Here is a 25,761-nt window from a genome sequence, read left to right as displayed (position 1 = left end):
CATTGTATTTTTTAGACATTGATCTCTTAAATTATCCATAATTTCCTAATTATACTATAAAGTACTTGAATAACGTGACGAGTGGAGCTATGATCTGAATGGCAGTATAAAACCTCAATAGAAACGTATCATGTGGACTTTATATACAAGTTATAAAGCAAATACATACATTTACAATGTAAAGTATAAGAACTCTTCGTGGCAGGAGTAGTGAGTGTAGTAGGAAGAATAGTACGATAGACCTGCATGAAAGACAAGGACTTATAAGAACCTATGGAAAATGAAGGTCAGCCCACTACCTACCATGTGCCATGTATCAAACTCATGTCTTCCTACAGAATACAGGCTGCCCCCTACACATCCCCTATAGGTGCAGAAACCTTTTAAGAAATACTATAATTAGCAAGGATTTCTGCTAAGGTGTCTGGTAAGATTCATCCAATTCTTATGTAGTTCTACCAAACCCTTTAATATTGCTGTCCGTATAGATGGCACATATGGAAATCGCAACTCCATCACCAGTCCTCATATATCCATAAAAAATCTGTTTCCAGTGCACATAAAGTTCAATCAGTTCCTTTAAAGAAAGTGGAAATCTGTTTGCTTCCAGATCCCAAACCACTAACATGGACCATATGATGATACCATAGTTAGGCTTCACCAGAAGATTTGAAAGACATGACTTGAATAGTTGGGGCCTCAATAAATCTAGGTAGGACAGTTGGGCTGTTTATCCATGTATATCAATTCTAAGCTATGTTGTTAGTCCTGTATAATATGTAGGCCATGGACTAACACCCTTTGGATCCTTTACGTCAGATCATTAAGTAAGACGTCTCTGCTCCCTCCAGCCTATGAGGTCACCACCTGGAAGAATGTTCTTTGCCTGATTACATTTACAAGATTCTGCACGGATCAGTCTGCACTTAGCACAGGTTCATGTTCTTCCAGCCTGAGGGTCATGAAGTTTATTAAACCAGAGTACATCTATGTTATACATTCAAAGAGGTTATCTACCTTAGACCACGGCTATTACTTGAAGGATACATTATGGCTCAGTAAATATTATTTACAAGAACCAGTTCCTGGCCTGTCGGTATCTTCAAGTTTATGGTGTGAGGGATGGGTATCGATTGATGATGTACTGTACATCTTTATGATGTGTACTTTATGGTGTTACCTTACTTACACAACTTGTGAGAAGGAGTTCGAATGGATAAGTCTTCTCCCCACAACCATGACTATGGGGCACATTTACTTACCCAGTCCCGCGAAGTTCACGAAAGTGCATTGTCCGACGATAGGCAGCTAACTGAGGTTATACCCTGGGTGAAGATGCTGGATTTCTACCTGCAGTATGAAACACTTATGACCATCTTCCTTAGGGCTCATGCACAAGACCTCATTAACGGCCTTGAATTAGCCACAAAAATGGCAGCTAGTTCATGGCTACCATAGAGGCCTACCGTCACGATGCGCTGAGCACACTGTAGCTCAGTGCACAATGACCAAGCCATGTGGCTGCATCGCAGACGGATAGAGTGGGTGCTATTTGTGCCCATTAATGCGGAGATAGGATGCTTGAGCACCTGTTTACAGGTGATTTACAGCCCATGTGTGAATAAGGCCTTACACTGTATGAAATGCAATGGGACATATCAAAAACTGGCCACTTCTGGTAAGAGGAGAACCCACTTTCCCAACTTTTTCTCAGGCTGCAAACAACAGACCCATGGCCCGTCGTTTGTGGCCTGTGAGTCATCAGCATATGAGCTGAACTCATACGCCAATGACAAAGGTAGAAAAGATTGTCGGAATTGGGCAGGAATAGGGTCTTCTCTAAGTTTGGAAACAACAGCCATGTGTATGAGTCCCTAGAAATACATGGAAACACATTCTCAGGTTCCCATTTTTTCACAGCTCGATCGGGGAAGATGTTTCCGACTATCAGTCTGGAGTCTTATGTACCAGTTCTGTTCTATGCCGTTCCCGAGCAATTGATTACAGTATTCCCATATGTTCTTTCTCCATACATATACCAGATTCAACAATAAGAGCACAGTATGACACCTGTGCTGCAATTACAAAAATAACATCTAGCAGGTTGGCACACATGTGTTTGACTTGGCACGGAGAACAATTTCAAACATAAAGCCTGACTCAACCATTAGTTAAGTGAAACTCCCAGCACCTCACTGATTTGCATCTGTATTGCAAAATAATGAGTCCAGCCTACCTGGTAAACTCATATTAAAAAAAAAATTTGGGTAGGTGGTGATTCGTCTTTTAAAAGGAGCCCTCGATGAGGAGTCCTTTTTCAGTGTGAGGAGGAGGAGGAGGTTGGGTCACTGGGTGCCTAAGCTACAAAGGACAATCGCATTACCTGGGACACAATACATCCACTGTTAAGTTCGACTTCCAGGATGGGACTTATACCTAATTTCCTCAAGTGCTGCAATAAGAAAGCCAGTAAGGACCTTGTGGTAAGTGCTCAGCCTGCAAAGTGTTAGATGGGAACACATGGGAATGGTCAGTCAAGTGTCTGGGACGTCAGCCAGAAAATGTTTTCATTTATAGACCTTGTCAAGTGGTTCTACTTCTAGGACTCGATTCTTTGTTGTGATTTTAGCCTCTTTACAGGATCTTACTAATCATCTTGCTGAACCAGTGCATTGTTTAAGCTCCAAAATAACTTTTTTGACTTCTATAGATGGAGCAGGGTTGACTTTGCTATTGAGTTGCATTAAAGCAACAGGGTTACCTGATGTCACCGGGCACAAATTCATCCGTACTTCACCTGTTATATCTTTGGAATGTTTTGTGATAAATCTCATTGTAATCAAAACAAGCTGTGAAATGTAACAGTTTGCAAAAGCAAAGTGCAAGATATATTGTCACTATTTACTTACATCCTCTATTAATGATTAGTAAATGTGGTTTGGCATTTTTGGTAGATTTGTATAAGACAAGGGATCAATACACAGAAGTTACCCGGATAGTACAGCAACTACTATTGTAACAAAAAACATATACCGGTATCTCAACACTGCAATAATTTCCCTGCATAGAATGTAATTTCTTTTTAAAAGGTGAAAAATTCCATAGTCATTTACAATAAGAAGGATCCCAATTGGATGTAATTTTTATAACCTAAAATAGTGTATTTTAACCTGAAAAAAAAAATCAGATTTGGCTCAAAAACAGTTGTGTAATCTGCACATGTTCTTAGCTCAGTAATCTTGAGGTCCACATTATAGGGCACTAATTTTTGGATGTGCAAAATTACAACTTTAGAGTTACAATTATATTGGGAACTGTAGAAATTGGCTTTAGATAGTTTGTATAATAATTTGCCTTACTTGTAGTTTTCATTACCTGCACAATGTGAATGACCCTAAACCTGCCTCCATAGTGCAAGGATTATAAACAAAATATAAAAACTAAGTACATCTTACATATTGGGTGTTAGTGACATTAGGCTCTATAGTAAGCACACAGCATGCTGCCATATGGTGCTAATATGTTGTACTTTATTAGAGGATAGGATGTCTCCATAATGTGTTAACAGATTGAACATTGCACAATAGTTTTTTCTTGGGTTCCGTACAGTTTAAAAAAGTCCAAAAATAATGAGAAATATAGTATCAGTGTTTACAACTTGCTTCACCAAGGAGCACATCTATTGGGTGCAAATCACATACAACTAAAAGATTTGCACATATTTGCTTGTGTCTCACTTGCCTTTCCATAAAATAAGTCGGTTGACAGGATTGAAGTCTGATCTATATGTCCCCATAATTGCCAAAAGTGCCAAATATACCAGGATTGGCTGGAATTTTCAAACACGGCACATCTGGGTATAGGGGGTCAGGGTTCATACTTACCCTGCTCAATTCTTGTCCAAAATTAATTCAAACTTTCCGAGTTAGGGAGATGGGACATTAAGAGCAGCGTAAAGTTATATTATCTATGGGGAATATTCATCAGGACTTATATGTAATTTTTTTGTGGTGTACAAACTCTGAAATATTAGCAAATCCTTGCAAACCGCCAGGAATTGAGAATATTTGGCCCCAACGTCACCTCCACGGAAAGGAGGGGGGAGCTGTGAAGGACACCATGTTGTATGATGGAGCAGACATCATGTTTAACGTTGTGGGGACATCCTACTCTGTGTATAGGCACAAGATATAGCCTGTGCCCGTACAGAAGTGCAACTGTACCCCAGACAGGACCTGACGTAAAATAGTAAGCCAGCACGGCCCGATGCCGGATACATAAGGAGGTGGGATTTTATCATACGCTGGTGCCCGTGCCAACGTATTGTATAACCCCCATATCCTCTCATTTTAGGAACTTAGTACAGTACAAACTTCATGCACTTAGCTGCTCAATCCAGTTGTAATTTTACTACACATCCCAAATAATCCGGTTACACCAGGTAACCCCCTGACCTAGACGTTTGTTGAGTTGAATCAAGGTGACAAATTTGACATCCTCTACAAACTACATACATCAAGTCTTAATCTTATGTTAACTCAGTAAACAATGAGTATCTAATGAGAGACCAAATATTAGGAGAGCGAACAAAGGGAGGGGCCATGATAAGACCCTCCATGAAATGCCAAAAAAACTTTTGTTGTATTGAAATATTAAATTCTTCAGAAATGAATGATTGGGAAAGGTTCAATGTGAAACATGTAACGAGGTCAAGTGACGTCTGATATGAGTGACAGGAGTGATAAGATGATATTCGGGTGGGGACATGTCGTAACCTCTTTGATTGACTTGCTCCATATATTATATCTAGGATACATCACGACCAGAAAATACAGATGAGAACACGGAACGTGGAAACTGGTCCAGCAAGTCGGAGTACCTCCTGTCCATGGTCGGCTATGCCGTGGGTTTAGGAAATGTGTGGAGATTCCCTTACCTCACCTTCGAACATGGAGGAGGTAATTGACTAAAATGGTATATTTTAATGGGGGTAGGACACTTTTTAGAGGTACACTTCCTTTAAAGTAGTACAGATAGAAATAAAGAATGGCCCTTCTGTGGGAAAATATGCTGTCAACTTATTCTTTCTAACACTATTGCTACAAGGCCAACTACTTTCTATCAATAACTCCTGCTCTATAACTTGCTACCTGCAGATAGGACAGTGTGTACAATCTGCTTATCTCCTCCTGCTCTTTCACATGCTGCCTGCGGATAGGACACTATCTACAATCTACTCAACCCCTCCTGCTCTATAACATGCTGCCTGCAGATAGAACATTATGCACAATCTGCTTAGCTCCTCTTTCTCTATAACATGCTGTATACAGAAAGGACACTTAGTACAATCTGCTCAGATCCTCCTGTTATATCATATGCCACCTGCAGATAGGATATTATATACAATTTTCAAAACTCCTCCTGCTCTACAACATGTGGCTTTCAATTAGGACACTATGTACAATCCTCTCAGTTCCTTCTGCTCTATAACATGCTTCCTGCAGATAGGACACTATGTACAATCCGCTCAGCTCTTTCTGCTCTATAATATGCTGCCTGCAGATAGGGCACTATGTACTATCCGCTCAGATCCTTCTGCTTTATAACATGCTGCCTGCAGATAGGACACTATGTACAATCTGCTCATATCCCCCTGCTCTATAGCATGCTGCCTGCAGATAGGACACTATGTACAATCTGATCAACTCCTCCTTCTCTATAACATGCTGCCTGCAGATAATACACTATATATAATCTTCTCAGCTCCACAAAATATCAATATCAAGCTTCTTTGTGTATAAATTATTTAGATCTAAGTGTTAAACACTATGTTGCAATAGTATGGTCCTGGCGTAGAAATAAAACGTGACGCAGCTACTCGCTACATACATCAAGAGGCCTAAGCCTTATGCTGTGCTCTATATCTATAAGGGCTAAGACTATGGCATAATCATTACCTGTGCTCCCAGTGATACCTCTGTTCCTCTTTAGGTGCCTTTCTCATCCCATACACCATCATGCTGGCTCTTGCTGGGTTACCCTTATTCTTTATGGAATGTTCCCTTGGACAATTTGCCAGTTTAGGACCGGTGGCCATGTGGAGGGTTCTTCCCATATTTGAAGGTCAGTAGAACTAATAATCTAAATGTCTAAGATCAGCAACATATATATATATATCAAATATATAACATAATATCCCCTATGCTGCGTCTATCCAATCTCTACATTTACTGTCATTTATTATGTTTGTACGTAACAATATGTGATATTGTTGTGTTCACTGATTCATCTTCTTCCGTGCTTTTTACTATTTGTGTTTCTTCTATTCCGCAGGAGTGGGAGTTACTATGGTCCTGATTTCAACATTGGTCACTATTTATTATAATGTCATCATCGCCTACAGTTTATATTATTTATTCGCTTCATTCACAAGTGTCTTACCGTGGGCTGAATGCTTCGAGTGGTCAGACAGCAAGTGCAGCAAAACACCTAAAGGTAAAACACAGAGAAGACAGATTTACAGAACAAATATCACCCTATATGTAACAAAATGATTCCCAAAGAATTAAAAATAAAAACCCCATTTATGGACTAAAGTCTAATAGTTAGCAGCATGTCCACTTTTCAATCACTGAGTAGGACCACCTACTGGACTCCTAAGCCAAGTGCAGAGCTGTACATTAATGTAAATTAAAGCTTTATACTGAAGCTTTTCCCCACATAACTATATATGATTCTGCTCAGCTCCTCCTGCTCTACACATGCTGCCTGTAGATAGGGCACTGAACAACCTGCTCAGCTCCTCCTGCTCTATTACATGCTTCCTGCAGATAGGACACTATATACAATCTGTTCAGCTCCACCTGCTCTATAACATGCTGCCTGCAGATAGGACACTATGTACAATCTGCTCAGCTCCTCTTGCTCTATTACATGCTTCCTGCAGATAGGACACTATATATAATATGTTCAGCTCCACCTGCTCTATAACATGCTGCCTGCAGATAGGACACTATGGGGCAGATTTACTTACCCGGCCCATTCGCGATCCAGCGGTGCGTTCTCTGCGGTGGATTCGGGTCTTCCGGCGATTCACTAAGGTAGTTCCTCCGACGTCCACCAGGTGGCGCTGCTGTGCTGAAGTTCCCCAAGGCCCACCAGAATGCCCTGAAGTTCACCGGCCTATTCCTGGTGATGGTAAGCGCGACACTTTTTTAAAAAAATGCGGTGGTTTTTCCGAATCCGCCGGGTTTTCGTTCGCCCACGCCCCCCGATTTCCGGCGCGTGCATGCCGGCGCCAATGCGCCACAATCCGATCGCGTGCGCCAAAATCCCGGGGCAATACAGGGAAAATCGGCGCAAATCGGAAATATTCGGGTAACACGTCGGGAAAACGCAAATCGGGCCCTTAGTAAATGACCCCCTATGTACAATCTGCTCAGCTCCTCCTGCTCTATTACATGCTTCCTGCAGATAGGACACTATGTACAATCTGCTTAGCTTATCCTGCTCTATAACATGCTGTCTGCAGATACGACACTATGTACAATCTGCTTAGCTTATCCCGCTCTATAACATGCTGCCTGTAGATAGGACACTGAACAACCTGCTCAGCTCCTCCTGCTCTATCACATGCTGTAAACTGTGCACAAATTTACTGACAAGAGGAAGACACTTATTGGAGGAGCAGAACACCGCAAGAGCGTCCGGATAAAAACTTCTTTTGTAGATCCTTGCTGCCTGCAGATAGGACACTATGCACAATCTGCTTAGCTCCTACTGCTCTATAACGTGTTGCCTGCAGATAGGACACTATGTACAATCTGCTTAGCTCCTCCAGCTCTATAACATGTTGCCTGCAGATAGGACACTATGCACAATCTGCTTAGCTCCTCCTGCTCTATAACATGTTGCCTGCAGATATGACACTATGTACAATCTGCTTAGCTCCACCTGCTCTATAACATGCTGCCTGCAGACAGGATAGTTGCAATGTGACATATTCCCTTAAAGGCATCATGCACTATGGCCATATTGTTCCAGTTAACCTTTCAAGTTACGGTAAATGTATGTAGATGTATCATAGCACCTATCGTATAGTACGCAGCACACACAACAGGCTTCCAAACCGGAATTTATCTTACCTTATGGTGTGAATCTTGTTAAGTGTTTTTTATTTATTTTATTTTACTTTGAAAACGGAAACATTTTGAAAGTGTTTAGTAATTATTTTCCTTAAATGTAATGAGCTAATATTGAAATGAGTTACTTATAAAGTCATTAAAGGTAATGATAACATTCCAGACTAGAGTAATGCACGAATATGTGACATGTTTTCTAATTTCATACATTTACCTGTGTACCAGTGTAATACATATCCTTAGGACAGGTCATAAGTTAAGCGAGGTTCTGACCTCAGGTAATCCCAATAACCAGGGATGGGAATCAGCCTCAATTTCAGATTGCTCATTGTTCATGTGACCAGTTTACAGCCCAACTCCCTATCTAGTAAATGTTTCTAAGCTGCAATACCAATCAGAGCCACTATAGAATGTATGGCGCTGTTCTTGGTGGCTGTGTGAAGACCCTATTGTTATATTGTTGCATCTGTTGCGACATAGGGGGACGTGCCCGTGCCCCCTCCATGCCCCCTCCACATGGCTTGAAGGGAGCGTTTTTCCTATTTTATCAAAATATCTTGCACTGCACAAAATTTTTTGATTATTTTAATGCTTCTGCTAGAAGGAGTGCTAAATCTCCCCTTATGACTGTATTAATGCTCAACAGCACTATAGTAATGGTGCCTGAGCTGTAATACCACATACAACCTGAGGGTAGGTGTGGCACTATTTTCTGTAGAAAGAAGCTTTGCCTTATTATTTATAACATCCGGTACTTATGTTCTGTTCATAGGGTTCTGTAATGTGACTGTACAGTCAAATATCATGGAGACTGTGAATCTTACCTGGGTCAAGGATAATAATTATACGTGCGAGGCAAACTCCACTGTGTTTATGGAAACCGAACTTCCCAGCAAACAATATTGGGAGTAAGTATACAAAAAGTTATATTTATTACTATGCATAGACTTTTTATACAATACTGTCAGTCCTATCTGCAGGTAGCATCTTATAGAGCAGGAGGAGTTGATAAGATTTGATATAGTGTCCTATCTGCAGGCTGCATGTTATAGAGCAAGAGGAGTTGATAAGATTTGATATAGTGTCCTATCTGCAGGCTGCATGTTATAGAGCAGAAAGAGGGGAGCAGTTTGTATAAAGTGTCTTATCTGGAGATGGCAATAGCGGTTTATAAAGCAAGAGCAACGAGGTAGATTGAAATTTGTGTCCTGTCTGCAGAAGGAATGTTATAGACCAGGAGTAACTGAGGAGATTGTAAATTGTGTCCTATCTGTGGGCAGCATCTAATAGAGCAGGAGGAGCTGAGGAGATTGTAAATTGTGTCCTATCTGCAGGCAGAATGAGATAGAGTGGGAGTAGCTGGGCAGATTGTATATAGTGTCCTATCTGCGGGCAGCATATTATAGACCAGGAGGTGCTGAATAGATTGTGTATAGTGTTCTATCTGCATACAACATGTTATAGAGCAGGAGGAGTTGAGCAGATTGCACACAGTGGCCTATCAGCAGGCAGCATGTTATAGAGCAGAAGGAGCTGAGCAGATTATACACAGTGTCCTATCAGCAGGAACAGGAGGAGCTGAGCAGATTGTACAGTGTCCTATCAGCAGGCAGCATGTTATAGCGCAGGAGAACCTGAGCAGATTGTACACAGTGTCCTATCAGCAGGCAGCATATTATAGAGCAGGAGGAGCTGAGCAGATTGTACACAGTGTCCTATCAGCAGGCAGCATGTTATAGAGCAGGAGGAGCTGAGCAGATTATACACAGTGTCCTATCAGCAGGAACAGGAGGAGCTGAGCAGATTGTACACAGTGTCCTATCAGCAGGCAGCATGTTATAGACCAGGAGGAGCTGAGCAGATTGTACACAGCGTCCTATCAGCAGGCAGCATGTTATAGAGCAGGAGGGGCTGAGCAGATTGTACACAGTGTCCTATCAGCAGGCAGCATGTTATAGAGAAGGAGGAGCTGAGCAGATTATACATACAGTACTTTCCTATCTGCATGCAGCATGTTATAGAGCAGGAGGAGCTGAGTAGATCAAATGGAATAACAGATTAAGGCTATGCATTTACTACTACAAAAATATACCCAGTAAGGGTAAAAAATATAAGAAATTAGTGACTATGGTTTGGGTTGTGCATATATTTTGGTATCAGGAGGTTATAGCACCGATCAATATGTCAGTGAGCGCTAGTATTGCTTTTCACAACCAATTTCCTTGTGTACATCGTGATTTGCTGCATTCGTCTGATAAGATGCCTCCTAACCTTCACAGGAGAGTGGCGCTCCGGCAATCCAGCGGTCTCGATGAAACGGGGAACGTTGTCTGGTACTTGGCTTTGTGCCTCCTCTTATCTTGGATTATAATTGGCGCCGCTTTGTTTAAAGGCATAAAGTCTTCCGGAAAGGTAACGATCTCTCCAATGATTGCACAGTCCTTCTATTACTTCAGGAAATTTTCATAGTGTTCTTTACCATGTAATACAATATCCTGCGGCTCTCACTATGGAAGAGCAAACAGGGAATAGGGGAAGTCATCAATATATTCCTATTGGTCTATTTATAATGGAGACTTAATTAAAGTCTTACGCCTCGCTGTATTAAGGGAAATTCTAATTTATTTTTCAAAAAAAAAATATTGATTGGTAAGTCATTAAGGACCTTTTCCAAAGGACTGATTTCTTAAAGGAAACACACCATGAGTACATGTGATGGTGAATAATAATAATAATAATAATACCCTTATTTATATAGCGCACACAGATTACACAGAGCTGCACAGAGCTTGCCAAATCAGTCCCTGTCCCCAATGGGGTTCACAATCTTATCAACCTCCCAGTATGTTTTTGGAGTGTGGGAGGAAACCGGAGGACCCAGAGGAAACCCATACAAACACAGAGAGAACATACAAACTCTTTGCAGATGTTCATGACCCTGGGACTTGAACCCAGGTCCACAGCATATAGATTCCCCCTGCCGCCTCTTCCCTAATCTGTACTTTAATAATCCTGGATCCTAACTTAACTGGTTAAAAACTTTATTTTAGTAATATGTAAAGTAACTGCATAGGCTACTCCAGTAGCAGAGGCAGGAAGGAGGAATCTAATCTGCCATCAGATCTTCTTCTCATAGTAGGTTTCATTCAAAGGGGTTGTCCTAAATATGTTTGTTATGCTTTATCCAGAAGATAGGGGTAATCATTGGGGGGGGAGGGGGGGAGTTCAGATGACTGAGACTCCTACCAATCAGGAGAACAGACCCCCGGAAGTCCATAGAATTGGGGTCAAGTTAATGGAGCAGCAGGTTGTTCATGCGTCATGTCACTCCATTTAATACTAAGAGAGCATTGTTAATTGGTGAACACAGTGCTTGGCTATCTGCAGCACTACCATTCGCTGTCTATGAGATTGCTCGAGATACCTGAGCGCTGTGCTTGGCAATTTCCAATGCTCCCATAGAACTGAATGGATGTATACTTGACATGCCACCTCATCCAGTAGTTCGACAGGAACCCCCGTTCTTGTGAACTCAGCTCCCAGCTGTCAGAAACAAGCAAACTTTGTACAATCCCTTTAAAAAGAACCTTTGCATCTGTTTCTGCTGCTTTTCCAGGTTGTGTCCTTCTGTCTTTATAACGTGTGTGACATAGCCCTTAGGCCAGTTATGAACACACATAGAGAATGACTGAGAATTACCCCGGTGCCTCTCCCTCTATGTGTCATTATGTACCTGCTTGGGGCATTGTATTAATTGGCTGCTGGGGAGGTGGCATCTTCTGTATGTCTGCTGCGTCCTGCACCATAGACAATAACCTGTAATACCAGTGAATGTGGGCGTCTGAATATTTCCCAGAAACTCAGCAAACCTTCCTCTGCCAGGCAAAAGACTTAATATTTTGTGATACTAGTGACTAAAGGCGTGTAGTAGCTGTGGCATAAAATATGTCCAACAAGGGATGGATTAAAACTATCATGGCCCCTGGGCTTTATGAATATTACAGCTCCTACAAGTCTGGAATCACGTCCTACATATGGTACTGGATTCAGCTTCTTGGGGAATGGAGGATGTGTCCCTTCTGCTGCTTGCAATCGGCAGTTTTAGGACCTTTCGAGGACCTTCAAAGCTCCTGAAATGGAGAACAGGAACAGATGTACAAGGATATCATGAGTGAAGATCCTTCTAAGTATAAAATTTGGTGGGTGGATTGGGTGGCCGTCTGCTCCCTAGAAGGCTTCGTGCCCAGGCTACCGCCCAAATTGCTTATACAGGTGGTCCCCTACTTAAGGACACCCGACTTACAGACGACCCCTAGTTAAAGACGGACCCCTCTGCCCACTGTGACCTCTGGTGAAGCTCTCTGGATGTTGCTATAGTCCCAGACTGCAATGATCAGCTGTACGGTGTCTGTAATGAAATTTTATGGATAATCCTTGGTTACAGCAAAAAATTTTGAAACTCCGATTGTCTCTGGGGCAAAAAAATTTTTTGTCTGGATCTACAATTATAAAATATACAGTTTCGACTTACATACAAATTCAACTTAAGGACAAACCTATGGACCCTATCTTGTATGTAACCCTGGGACTGCCTGTATTATAATCCACTACTGCATGTGTCCCTGGTGCTGTAGATCGGGGGTTGGGATGATTTGGATAGGAAGTTCACCGGGTTAACAACTTTCATCCATAGACTGTGTACGGTGCCGTTGGCTGATACAATCTATTCTGTTTGTCATGTTTGTGATGTAAATGTGGTGACTGCTGCAAAGATAACCCCTTAAAAATTAGCAAGCGTCATTCTATCATGTGGTCTTGGGGCTAGAGTGCAAATTATTGGTTTTAGAATTTTTGATGAAATATAGATAATAAATGGAAGCATTTTTTTTTATATCAAAATTTACTATACATATGTATAACATAAAACTTGGCACAATAACTTTAGCTGTTTCCATAATTCCTGAAGTTCTGGAAACATTGTACCCTTCTCTTACTATATATATTTCAATGAGAGTGGTGGGGATACATCTATCCTCACATAGCTTCATATGCCGGAGAGTTGAATACCACTCTGTGTCATATTCTGGACATCTTAGTTATATTATAAGTTGACTTTCATTTTAATATGTATCATCCTGCCGAAAAGTTCTAGATTTTCATTTTGTGATCAGGATATCATGACATATCCTTACATTTTTGGCCCCAAATCAAAGCTAAATTGGAACTAATATTCCTTCAATTGTCCTGGAAATTGGTATACAAATAATAATAAAAATCCTTTATTTATATAGCGCCTACAGATTAAGTAGCGCTGCACAGAGCTTGCCAAATCAGTCCCTGTCCCCAATGGGGCTCACAATCTAATAAATCTACCAGTATGTTTTGGAATGGAATGTAGGAGGAAACCGGAGGACCCGGAGGAAACCCACACAAACAAAGAGAGAACATACAATCTCTTTGCATATGTTGACCCAGGTCCCCAGCGCTGCAAGGCTGTAGTGCTAACCACTAAGCCACCCTGCTGCCCCAAACTCCTCTTTTCCTTTCTTGTTTCATTTATCTTATACAATTTTTTAAAATTAGGGTTATAGTTAGTATTCTATATTATAAAAATATTTTTATAAAATAATCTGTGTTTTAGAGGACTGGAAGGGTTTACATACAAATTCCCAGAACAACTGGAGTAACACCAGTTCGGACCAATTCCGTTTGAACCTAAACCAAATTTGGTGAAGCTTTGGCAAATCAAAACCTGGGTGATTCGCTCATCTCAAATCCTAACCATATCCCATCACTTTACATTAAGTGTTATATTGACTTCAAAATGATATTAACATGTATATATCATCATCACCATCACATAATCACAATGAACTTTCTTCATCCTCATCTTCATTCTCGTGAAAGTCATTCTGAATGTCAATTGACTCTTACACATGGCCAATAGTATACATAAAAACATAAAAGTAAAACTAGATTATGCTCCATTATACTATATAGTATACCATAAACATACCAAACATGGAATCCGCTACATGTCAATCACTAAGGACAAACCACAGATTGAAAAACGAGTCATTAGAAGTCTACAGAGCAAGGAACTTATTGACCCATACACGATCTATAATGCACATCACCCTGTAAACCCATAAAGCCATTGGTGTGTTAATGATACAGGCGCCGACGACTGTATCTCATGGTAAACCAATAAAATAGATGGCGTCATAAAGCATCAAGTTATCTGAAGCGTGAATTTATATTACCTCATAAAGAATCCATTTCTGCCAAATATTAACAATACTTAGGATGTTCAGATGTTGCTTTATAACCCCTTAAAGCGGTTGTCAAGGATTCGAAAAATCCAAAAACAGCAGCACTATAGGTCAACTGAATGGGGCTGAGTTGTAGTACCACACATAACCTGTAAACCGGTACGGCGCTGTTTTTGAAAGGAGGCAGCTATGATTTCTAATGTCCTACAACCCCTTTAACAACTACAATGTTATGATCCTAAAAACTTTGCGTCATCAATAGGGCGTTCATTTTGACTTATTGAGAGACATATGTGAGAAAAAAAATTTCACGGATTTCAGGAACGATATGAAAAAAAACAAACACCCACAGTTTATTTTGATCAGTTTTATAAAATTAAGTATTACCTTTGCAGGAGATGAAATCGATGCTCAGTACCATGAGGTTTAACAGACTTAGGCCTCATTCACATGGCCGACATATATACGTCAGATATACATCCCCCATAGGCCAGCAATGGGAGCATGGCGCCGTATGGAGCGGTACGGTGCAGCACACGTGAGGCACCCGTACCATTCCGTAGCTGGGAGAAACATAGGACATGTCCCATCTTTCCCCGGAATACGGCGCGGGGTCCAATGTTTCTCTATGGAGAGGGCCCTCCTCCTCTCACCGGCGCCGACGTGTGCCCGCCGTGCTACGGTATGGTGGGCACACGTATTTGTGAATTTAGCCTTAACAAACAAATTTTTTTTTGCTCACTTTGTGAATGGAGCATTGGAGTATTTTTAGCATGATATTTTTGTAGTATGTTCACATTTTTATGTTATTTTTCTCCCAGGTGGTTTATTTCACGGCCATATTTCCATACGTGGTTCTCCTGATCCTCTTGATAAGAGGCGCTACACTGGAAGGGGCCTACGATGGGATCAATTATTATATCGGAACACAATCAGACATTTCGAAACTTACAAATGCTCAGGTAAGTTTTCTATAGGGTCCTTTATGCAAGTCAAATTTTTCTTTATTCTGGGAACATATCTAACTGCTAAAAGTTGTTTATTGACTCAAAATTCCCAGTGGGACTTTCCAAAAGTTCTGGATTTCCTGGTATCCAACATTTTCAAATTGTAGACTTGTATTTTATGGTTAACTCATTGATCTTGGGCTCATCCTGTGCGTCATATCTTAGAACGTGTTTGTTGTTCTAGGTTTGGAAAGATGCCGCCACGCAGATCTTCTTCTCTCTGTCCACAGCGTGGGGCGGACTAGTAGCACTTTCATCCTACAACAAGTTCCGCAATAACTGCTACGCGGACGCCATCATGGTTTGCATTACCAATTGCCTCACCAGTGTGTTTGCTGGATTCGCCATCTTCTCTATATTGGGGCACATGGCCTTCAAAGCTGAGAAAGAAGTAAAGGATGTGGTAGGATCGGGTGAGCTGATTTTTCCAATAGGTTTTCCATCCAAGTTTGTATTTCCATGTTTTAAAGGGGATGTCTCAGTAGGACAACATTATTCTGGGTGTCAAATGTAGGTCATCCAAGAGTGGAGTAAGACAACCATGGGTCATTGTGCCCAACACAAGTTTCATTTTATTAATGGGTGGAAAACTTACTTCCCACTTTTGGTACCTAAACTGAGCTTCTTGGCTTTCAGTTCTTTAATCAAAGCATCTTTGGAGGACCTTTAAAATATTTAGTAAGGGCTCTTGTATATTTGGTTAGAGCTAGCACCCATGTATAAGAATTGCAGCACTGGAGGTTCTTCTTGTTATTGTGTCTTCAGGGCAGTATCAAGCATGTTGGGTGTTTTGGGAGGCCATGGGTCCTGGGCGGCCATCAAAACCACCCATATTATACATCTGCTTCCAAGGTCATCCACCACCTTCATGTGCAGCACCCATTTTGGTGGTCCCGGTCCATCCATAAATTACACAGATGCCCATTGAAATGCATGTCAACTTGTAATACTACAGTGTCAGAGGAGAAAAGTATCATGAGGTTTGATTCCAACATTCCAAACCTTTGTTCTCCAGGGAGATATACGCTGCTAAAGAAGTTTTTGGAAGTAGCTTACACCTTTCCCCCATGTATTATTATTATTAATTCCATGGTGCTATATCAATAAGGGGTTTGCATACATCAAATTAATACAAATGCAATTACAAATACAAAAAGTACAGTGACAGTGAGGGCTCACAGTCTATATGAAGACATGTAGAACACATGCACACTAGGCCAAGCCAAAGCTTGTCATTATCTGACATTCAATACCGGATTAGTGATGATATGAGACCATTGTTGGATTGGGTTTCCTTAGGCCCAATCAAGCTGGGGGCTCACTCTAACTCTAGCAGCCTCCAAATTGTGGTGTTTTCTGATGGACCTCTGGGTTTACGTTGAGGGCCCACCGGAGGATCCTCTGGTACTCTGGTGGGCCAGTCCGACCCTATATAAGACTCTGTAAACATGTGTTTCTTTCTTTTTCTAGGGTTTGCTCTTGCATTCATTGCATACCCGGAAGCTTTGTCTCAGTTACCTGTATCTCCACTATGGTCCATTCTCTTCTTCTTCATGTTACTGACCTTAGGGCTCGATTCTCAGTTTGCCTCAGTGGGTAAGTTGTAATATGCAGTATTTTTATTATAAATATACTTTAAATAATTTAATGATGAACAATGTACATACAGAGATTTTAGAGCTAAAAAGAGACCCACGATATATGAGGGAAACCTAAAGATTAAGCACCTAAAACATCTAAAAACTGTTTACATATATCTAAATACTGTTAAACCTCTTAGAACAGACTAAATTGCTTTTTTAAAGGGGGCAGCTTCCATAGAATATTATGGAGGGGGGGGGGGTAAGTCTTTTAGGGAGGAGGTCTTCTCAAAGAGGTGGTCTTTTGGAGAGGTTGCCCTATAATAATAAACATTTTGGACCCAGATTTAACCTCTCTGCTTTAAACAGTAATGGAAGAGCAGTGAGATTTATTATATGTACAAATACTAGTTTGTCCTGCTATGGGAAAGAATACAGCGATAATAATTGGGGATGGGATACAACATGTATTATTCTATTATCACCCCAGGGGTATTCACTGTAACAGGTGAATCATGTAATCTCTGTCATAAGACTGTGCCAAAGGGTGGGGCAACAATGAGGTAGCGTGAGCCAATGGTATCAGATATCAAGTGTACAGAAGAACAATGCAAATTACTGATATGAAATATCCCAAAAAATATTGTATCAAATGATCAATTAGTGATTTTTTTGATAACCATATTTTTGGATCTAGTAAAACCTTGTAGAGAGATGACAAAGGATATGTTAGAAATTTCTCTAGACAATAGGGTAGAGTTGGTTTGGGTCCTAGGAGTACCAGAGGATAGGATCATGTTCTGACACGTGGGGGTAGGGATTTATTGTGACATGTACTTTAGTTGTGATTAATGGCCAGTTATTGTGACTAATTCTGCCTCTACACCACTTGGGCTATGGAGTGGTCCGGAGCCAGGACACCCTGTGCCACCACATTACTTATAGGGCTTTCCAGGTCCATAGTTCATGTCTACACCATAACCCCCAAGGAGTATGCCCATGGCATATATATATATGGTGCATAATAAACCCTCCCGATTGGCTCATGTTCTGAGGTCCAAAACCACAGGCTCATGTTCATAGGTCCAGCAGAAGACAAGCCCACATAGACCTACAGTCACTAGGGTCCATAATTATGTACTTATGAACATATCCATGGTTTTAAATTGTAATCATGCCAAACCTACTCTTAAAGTGAACCTGCCAGCACTAGTACATTGCCAAGAAGCTGAACACCTTCCAGATTGTGTTTCTCTTATCACCCAGTGCGGTGACATCATCCAGAAAATGAACTTTGAAGTGAGATGTAAACTGTTTGTATAAAGTCAAGGAGGAGGAGAGTTTAACACTGAAGTCAAGCTCTCTCTTCCTCAGAAAGCCCTTTCACTGTAACTAATTGTCCTGCATCCAAAGATATCACTAACCAGATCTCATGAAGTCCAATGCATGATGTAAACCATAGAGGAGGAGGCACTCAGTGCTCCCCACCTTGACTTCAGTCAGTGTTAAAATATCCCCCCCCCCCTTGACTTTATACAACCAATTCACACCTCACTTCAAAGTTGATTTTCTGGATAATGCCATAACACTACAATGTATTACATTGTTTGACAATATACTGGTACTGGTTACAGTTTTTTTAGGCCAATTACTGAAGACAGGTTCCTTTTAAGGCCTGCACATGCGAGGGGGGGGGGGGGGAGTGCTCTGGACTGCAGTCCATAGATAATGTTAAAAAGTTAACATGAGAGGGTAGGGAACATTTTTTCCTTTCTCTATCCCTAAAGATCTATACATAAAAAAGTCAGACATGCTTGGGATAGCTGAGCATGCATGTGTATTGATGAGTTTTGAGGAATACCTGTCAGCCGCATTGTCTTTGAAAGTGGATGATATCCTTAGAGGGGCTTGATCTTATTGATGGCTTGATGGCTGAACATTATAAAGAGCATGGAGTCAGGAGCAGATGGCTCCATGCTCTATATAGTGGCTGTATGTTGTAACTGCATACTCCGCTCCTGTTGACTTCAGTGGAAGCTGCAGCTGTAGTTACACCTTCTGGCCACTACCTAGAGCACAGAGACAAATACTGCTCGGTCAATACCCTTTATTTTATAGGGACAAAAATGATCGGCCAAATGTCAATCTGCCATCTCACAAATCAGAATTTGTGGACAGTCCCTTTAATACACTGAGAGGACCCAGGATTTGCAGGGAGGGTACAGTACATAGTAAAGCAGCTTTCATTCTCTCTGCTAATAGAGACTTTTCAGATACAAGATGATTTGCTCATAATTAACTTAATGACATGTAATTAGAATGAGAATTGCAGTGCAGCCGGGCATACCGAGTCTTCTGTAATGTTCTGCATCGTCCTCTGAAAACTAACCCATTGTATAGTTCCAGCTTTCACTTAGGAAAGCCATTAGTCCAATAAGATTGCAGCTTCTCTAGGTATGTGGACCCCCTGAGTCTGGGGGCTCCCATACAATCTGCACCCCACCTTTCCAGTTACACCCCTAGACTCGAAGTACAAATATAAAATGAAGCTTATTAAAGGGATGATGTGTTTCCATTGACAGAAACAATAACCACCACCATACATGACGCCTATCCCAAAGTGATGAAGAAGATGCGGGGTGTAATTACCATCGGTGCCTGTATTGTGTTTTTCTTGCTAGGACTGGTGTGCGTGACTGAGGTACGATGTGCTTATTATTAGGATTATTCTGTGTGATTCCTATTTAATGCCGGTTATTTGGTTAAGGAAACCAATTATAGAATAATGTGTTAATAGGGAGCATCCTCCTCTGGACCCTCATCCACCGTACAACAAGCATATACTAATCTGGAGGATCCAGAGAAGCCACACCCCTTTTGTATTATTAGTCGGAAAAGTTTTTAAAAAGGAGTCTGACACATGTAGCAAACTTTAACAGTATAAAACTTTTATAGGGTCACCAATATTATACTTACGCTGTTACAGTTTAGCGATCGCTGCTGCAAAATGCAGGTCACATGACCCTAAGGCAGCAGAACTCTGGACTTCCTGTGATGTCCTGTGTCCTGCTGGCTTCTGGTGGTAGTACAGTCATTAATGTCTTTGGCACAAACCCTCCAACTACTGCTATGGGAGGTGTTATGACAGAGCTGCCCCCTCCATTCTGTGGAAGCCAGCAGAACACGGGATGAAGTCACAGGACAAGACAAAGTTGGCACAGGAAGTCCCGAGTCCTGCTGTCTGGGGGTCATATGACCTGTGGCTTTGACAGCGAACAGCTAATTTTAAAAGGATAAATATAACCTTGGTGACCAATGTAGGGTCTTATACTTACCCTATTTGGTAGAGTTTGGTATTAGTGGCCGACCCCTTTAATAATGGTAGCACCTGGCATTTCTGTCCCAAAGATTGTGTCAGACATTTTGTCACAACCCCATCACCCTTCTGACTTTAGAAAACCTAATTAGCATGATAGCATTACAATATATGTCAATTGCTATAACTATACCTATATACAGTTCTTCATTCATACAAACATTTATACACACACTTACAGAGCATGTACACATCACATATACACACACATACAGTGCCATATACAGACATAAAGCATATATCTGCACACATAATGTATATATACACGCCACACACTATATACACATGCGGAATGTACACATCACATATACACATACATACAGTGCTATATACAGACATACAATATATATATACACACCACACACTATATACACATACAGCATATACACCTCACATATACACACACATACAGTGCCATATACAGATATACAGCATATATACACACATAACGTATATATACACACCACACATTATAAACACATACAGCATATACACATCACAGATACACACACATATACAACATATATACATTACATATGTTATATAAACATTCTGTACAATGTGCAACATAATAAACTACCATCAGTAAAAAGCACTGAAGAGGCCATTAAGGGGTTAAAGTTCTTGGAATTTTTTTTTTACCCATGAATAGTTACATGACAAGACATTATGTTATCAAACAATCAAGGTTTTTTAAGGAATGAGCTGTCCTCCGAAATCATCTTGCGGTGCGCCACCTGGTGGTGTCCAATTATTTACATCATCCTTTTTCCTCATGCTTTCTGTTAATAGAACCGTATAGATTTTGGATGTTTTATCATTATGTAAAATGTTATTTGTTCCAGGCTGGAATATACTGGGTGGAATTAATTGACTATTTCTGTGCTGGCTGGGGAATACTTATCGCTGCTATTCTGGAATTGGTTGGAATCTGCTGGATTTACGGTAAATATATTGAAATACTAGAGAAATTACTGCAGGAAATATAATGTATTTACACATGTGACGGAACATGACAATACAAATAATTGTGACAACATTAGCTTATGGAACAAACTACCACCAATCAGCAGCACAGAGCATTTCAGGAGCCTTTTGAATTTCTTAAATCTGAACAAATCAAATTGTGCATTGTGATTATAGCTTGTTATTGAGATACCAGACCCAAACTGTGGCTCCGGGATAGAGAATAATGGGAGTCTTTTTTTGTTTCTTTTCCATGTGAAGGTGGGAACCGTTTCATTGAAGATATTGAAATGATGATTGGAAAGAAAAGCTTCCTCTTCTGGCTCTGGTGGAGGATTTGCTGGTTTTTTATCACTCCTCTTCTGTTGACTGTAAGTGTTGAAATATTACAAAAGCATATGTATAAGTATGATGGATGGATGGAAGATAGATAGATAGAAGTAGAACAGCATCAGCAACACTTTCACAGCCGCTACTGACAATGCCTAGTATCTAATCATCACAAACCTGTAAAATTTACATTACTGCCTGAGACATAACTGCATGCAGTATTTCGCTGAAATTTGACATATATATATCGTATTTTTCTGATTATAAGACGCTTCTTACTATAGTGCGCACCCCAGATTTAGGCTTCCAAAAAAGGAAGAATATATTTTACGGCAATTAAAATATCCCTGTCGGTCGCACTAAAGCACAGCACACACAGCTCTCCTCCATCCATACATTTACACACACAGCTCTCCTCCATCCATACATTTACACACACAGCTCTGCTATACACACACATAAGGAACACCCTGGGAACTACTCTACACAGGAAGACACACACAGCTCTGCTACACACACATAAGGGCGACACACACAGCTCTACTACACACACATAAGGAAGACACACACAGCACTGCTACACACACATAAGGAACACTCTGGGAACTACTCTACACAGAAGACACACACAGCCCTGCTACACACACATAAGGGCGACACACACAGCTCTGCTACACACACATAAGGAAGACACACACAGCTCTGCTACACACACATAAGGAAGACACACACAGCTCTGCTACACACACATAAGGAAGACACACACAGCTCTGCTACACACACATAAGGAAGACACACACAGCTCTGCTACACACAAAGAACCCCCTTCTCCCCTTGTTCATACCTTGTCCCAGCGCAGCATGTCCCCATTCTTGGCAGTATCAGGACCTGTGGTGATGTAAGAAGCATGTGATCAGTCACATGATTCTGACATTATTGCAGGTCCTGTAGGACACCCAGGAGAGGGGAGAGCAGTGCGGAGGCTCCTCTCTGGGAGATCAGTGCAGCTCTATATCATGGCATCACCCATTACAGCGTTCAGGAGGGTCTGGCAGAGCTAAAAAGTGTGTCTTATAGTCTGAAAAATATGGTACATATATATATATGCAAATTTTAAGTTTGTCAATGGCAATAGATAGACAGGCTAAATATGGATAGGTAGAATATGGTAAAAATCAGCTGTAGGAATGATTGGTGCTATCAAAGGTCAAGATCCAAACGGGTTCTCTTTTTGTAGTAGAACAAAAAATAAGCAGTGCTCCAACTTTGAAAAGTTAAAAAAATTTTGGTTTATTCAACCATATAGCGATGCTTTGGTTGAGCAACACAAACTTTCTCAAACTTTCTTAAACTTTTCAAAATTGAAATGCCTACTCTTTGTTATATTAGATAGATAATAGATATTAGTATGTGGCCTCTCAGTTTCTTTCTCATCTATCCGCAGGCCATTCTGATCTGGTCCTTGATCACATTCACTTCTCCAAAATATGGTGACATTGAGTATCCAGGTTGGGGAGTCGCCCTGGGGTGGTGTATGATCCTTTTCTGCATCATTTGGATACCGATACTGGCTGTAATAAAAATATGCAGAGGGGAAGGAACACTTTGGCAAGTAAGTATATATAATATACAGCATGGTCATCTTAAACCTAATGAAGACTGTGAAAGGGCTGGTAGTGTTATTTGTAAACTGTGGAACCCATCACTGAGTAACTTCTTAACTTCTCAACAGCGATTTCGTAAGATTTGCACACCGACCGCAGAGTGGGGCCCAGCTTTGGAACAGCATCGCACTGGAAGATACAAAAATACTCTTGCTTCCCCCAGGGTCTCCAATGGTGTGGAGATTGCCACCATCGAAGGAGGTTATGACAATAAGGCGTTCTCATAGATGAAAAGCAAGATGGAACATCCCGAACTCAAAAATAACCCACAAATGAACTGAGGGACTACTAGAATTGTTTTAAAATATAAATTATAACTCTTTTATCAGCCATGGGATATCCTGCTTTTTTTTACTTTAACGTTGTAATGTTTCGTACACACATGTCCTGCCAATGTCACACCATCCAAACACCGCCAGAACCATCCACAAGGTGAAGTGTCTCTGACATCACATCCTAGAAAATAACCAAGAGGAAGTGCCTCTGACATCACTTCCTAGAGGATAACAAAGCGGCAGTCTCTTTGACTTCAACTCCTAGAGGATAACCAGTGTCTCTGACATCACACCCTAGAGGATAACCAAGAGGAAGTGCCTCTAATATCACACTCTACAGGATATCCAGGTGGCAGTGTCTCTGACATCCATCCTAAAAAATAACCAAGAGGAAATGCCTATGACATCTCACCCTAGAGGATAACAAAAGGGAAGTGCCTCTGACGTCACATCTTAGAGGATAACCAGGAGGCAGTGTCTGTGACATCACACCCTAGAGGATAACTAGGAGGCAGTGTCTATGACATCACACCCTAGAGGATAACTAGGAGGCAGTGTCTATGACATCACACCCTAGAGGATAACCAAGGGGAAGTGTCTGTGACATCACACCCTGGAGGATAACCAAGGGGAAGTGTCTGTGACATCACACCCTAGAGGATAACTAGGAGGCAGTGTCTATGACATCACACCCTAGAGCAGTGATTTTCAACCTTTTTTGAGCCGCGGCACACTTTTTATACTTAGAAAATCCCGGGGCACACCACCAACCAAATTAGCGCAAAATGACACTAAACAGTCATATTATACATATAGTTAATAATATAGATTCTAAATTTATTTTACTGGAACCTGGGCCTGTTTCGATAAACACAAAAGGGATATCCTGGCAGGAATGGAGGAAAGACACACACGAAGCTCTTCCTCAACAGTTCTCAGTTTCTCCCTGTTTTTAGTATATGGTGCTGATTATTATGTGGCTCATATACTGCAATATAAAGGGGTACAATGAGAAGTACTATGGCCATGAGACCAGAGTACAAGTGCCAGCTCATATACTCAGCATATGAGCTGGTACTTGTAGTACTACAGCCTCATGACTATAGTATTTCCCATTTTACATTTCTCTGGGAAACAAAACACAGGGGGCACCATAGTTTGGGGAACTTTCCCCGCGGCACACCCGACCATGTGTTGCGGCACACTAGTGTGCCACGGCACACAGGTTGAAAATCACTGCCCTAGAGGATAACCAAGGGGAAGTGTCTGTGACATCACACCCTAGAGGATAACCAAGGGGAAGTGTCTGTGACATCACACCCTAGAGGATAACCAAGGGGAAGTGTCTGTGACATCACACCCTAAACAATAACCAAGCGGAAGTGTCTGTGACATCACACCCTAGAGGATAACCAGGAGGCAGTGGTGTATTGCTGATACTCACAGTATTATTTACCCCACTGTGCTTGGTTGTTATTGTTAGAAATGTTTTACACTTGAATAGTAGTGTTTACTAAAATATTTATGTGACATAACGTATTAAAGTGAATAATGGCAAAAATGGAAGGTGGATCACAAAAATATTTCACTGGAGACCGGGAACTTCCAGTTGCTCCAATATCTTCAAGGCTTTTTTTCTTAAATATGAGATTTACACAGATGTCACCCATTGAGGTAAATCAGAGAATATTCTAGTATAGAGAGCAAGTTCCAGTAAGTGTTTTGGTAAGTTCCAGAGCTACAGGAAGAGCATAGGTCACTGTACTAGACTGCATAGCTCCAATCTCTGGGACCTCTATGGGCATTATGGAAAGTAGAAAAGGGCTCTGATAAAAAAAAAATATGTTATCAGGCTGATTTTTGAAAAAAATGACTAGAACTAAGAAGATGAAACAGGAATGTAAATAACTAGTTGTTTGCACTCATCTATTGTATTAGTATTTGCTAGGGTGGTCAAACCCATTACAGTATTGTGAGCCCAGTTTGGCAATTTCACAAGGATCTGCTGAACATCCAGTGTGAGCTTTCCAATATTTCCTGGGCTTATATCATCAAAAAAGAACACGGAATATTGGATTTTCACATGTCCAATCCTTTTGTTCTCAGAGAAGAAATGTCAGTCAGAGAAGAAAAGTCAGCGTTGTCGGTGG

At 41.0% G+C, this 25,761-nt stretch overlaps 1 protein-coding gene across 1 annotated transcript; it reads left to right on the top strand.

Annotated features, from left to right (window-relative positions):
* The first annotated feature begins 2,252 nt into the window (after positions 1–2,252).
* LOC140076903 (sodium- and chloride-dependent neutral and basic amino acid transporter B(0+)-like) lies at positions 2,253–24,270 on the top strand. The gene is made up of 14 exons (XM_072123687.1): positions 2,253–2,483; positions 4,811–4,958; positions 5,992–6,123; positions 6,334–6,495; positions 8,914–9,049; positions 10,421–10,553; positions 15,235–15,375; positions 15,605–15,833; positions 16,891–17,016; positions 19,583–19,701; positions 21,222–21,321; positions 21,604–21,713; positions 23,117–23,284; positions 23,405–24,270. The coding sequence occupies exons 1-14, from the start codon at positions 2,424–2,426 to the stop codon at positions 23,561–23,563; spliced, it is 1,923 nt and encodes a 640-aa protein (XP_071979788.1). The 5' UTR covers positions 2,253–2,423; the 3' UTR covers positions 23,564–24,270.
* The last annotated feature ends 1,491 nt before the right edge of the window (positions 24,271–25,761 follow it).

The sequence above is a fragment of the Engystomops pustulosus genome, chromosome 9 (genome assembly GCF_040894005.1).
Source record: "Engystomops pustulosus chromosome 9, aEngPut4.maternal, whole genome shotgun sequence".
Lineage (NCBI taxonomy): Eukaryota > Metazoa > Chordata > Amphibia > Anura > Leptodactylidae > Engystomops > Engystomops pustulosus.
The sequence above is the reverse complement of the archived record's forward strand: the minus strand, read 5'-3'. Positions and strand labels throughout refer to the sequence as shown.

Excerpts from the sequence above, each read along its gene's own strand:
- LOC140076903 (XM_072123687.1), top strand. The coding sequence starts at position 2,424 with ATGGGACTTATACCTAATTTCCTCAAGTGCTGCAATAAGAAAGCCAGT. Across the intron at positions 6,496-8,913 it reads GTGCAGCAAAACACCTAAAG|GGTTCTGTAATGTGACTGTA; the intron begins GTAAAACACAGA and ends TTCTGTTCATAG. Across the intron at positions 23,285-23,404 it reads GGGAAGGAACACTTTGGCAA|CGATTTCGTAAGATTTGCAC; the intron begins GTAAGTATATAT and ends ACTTCTCAACAG.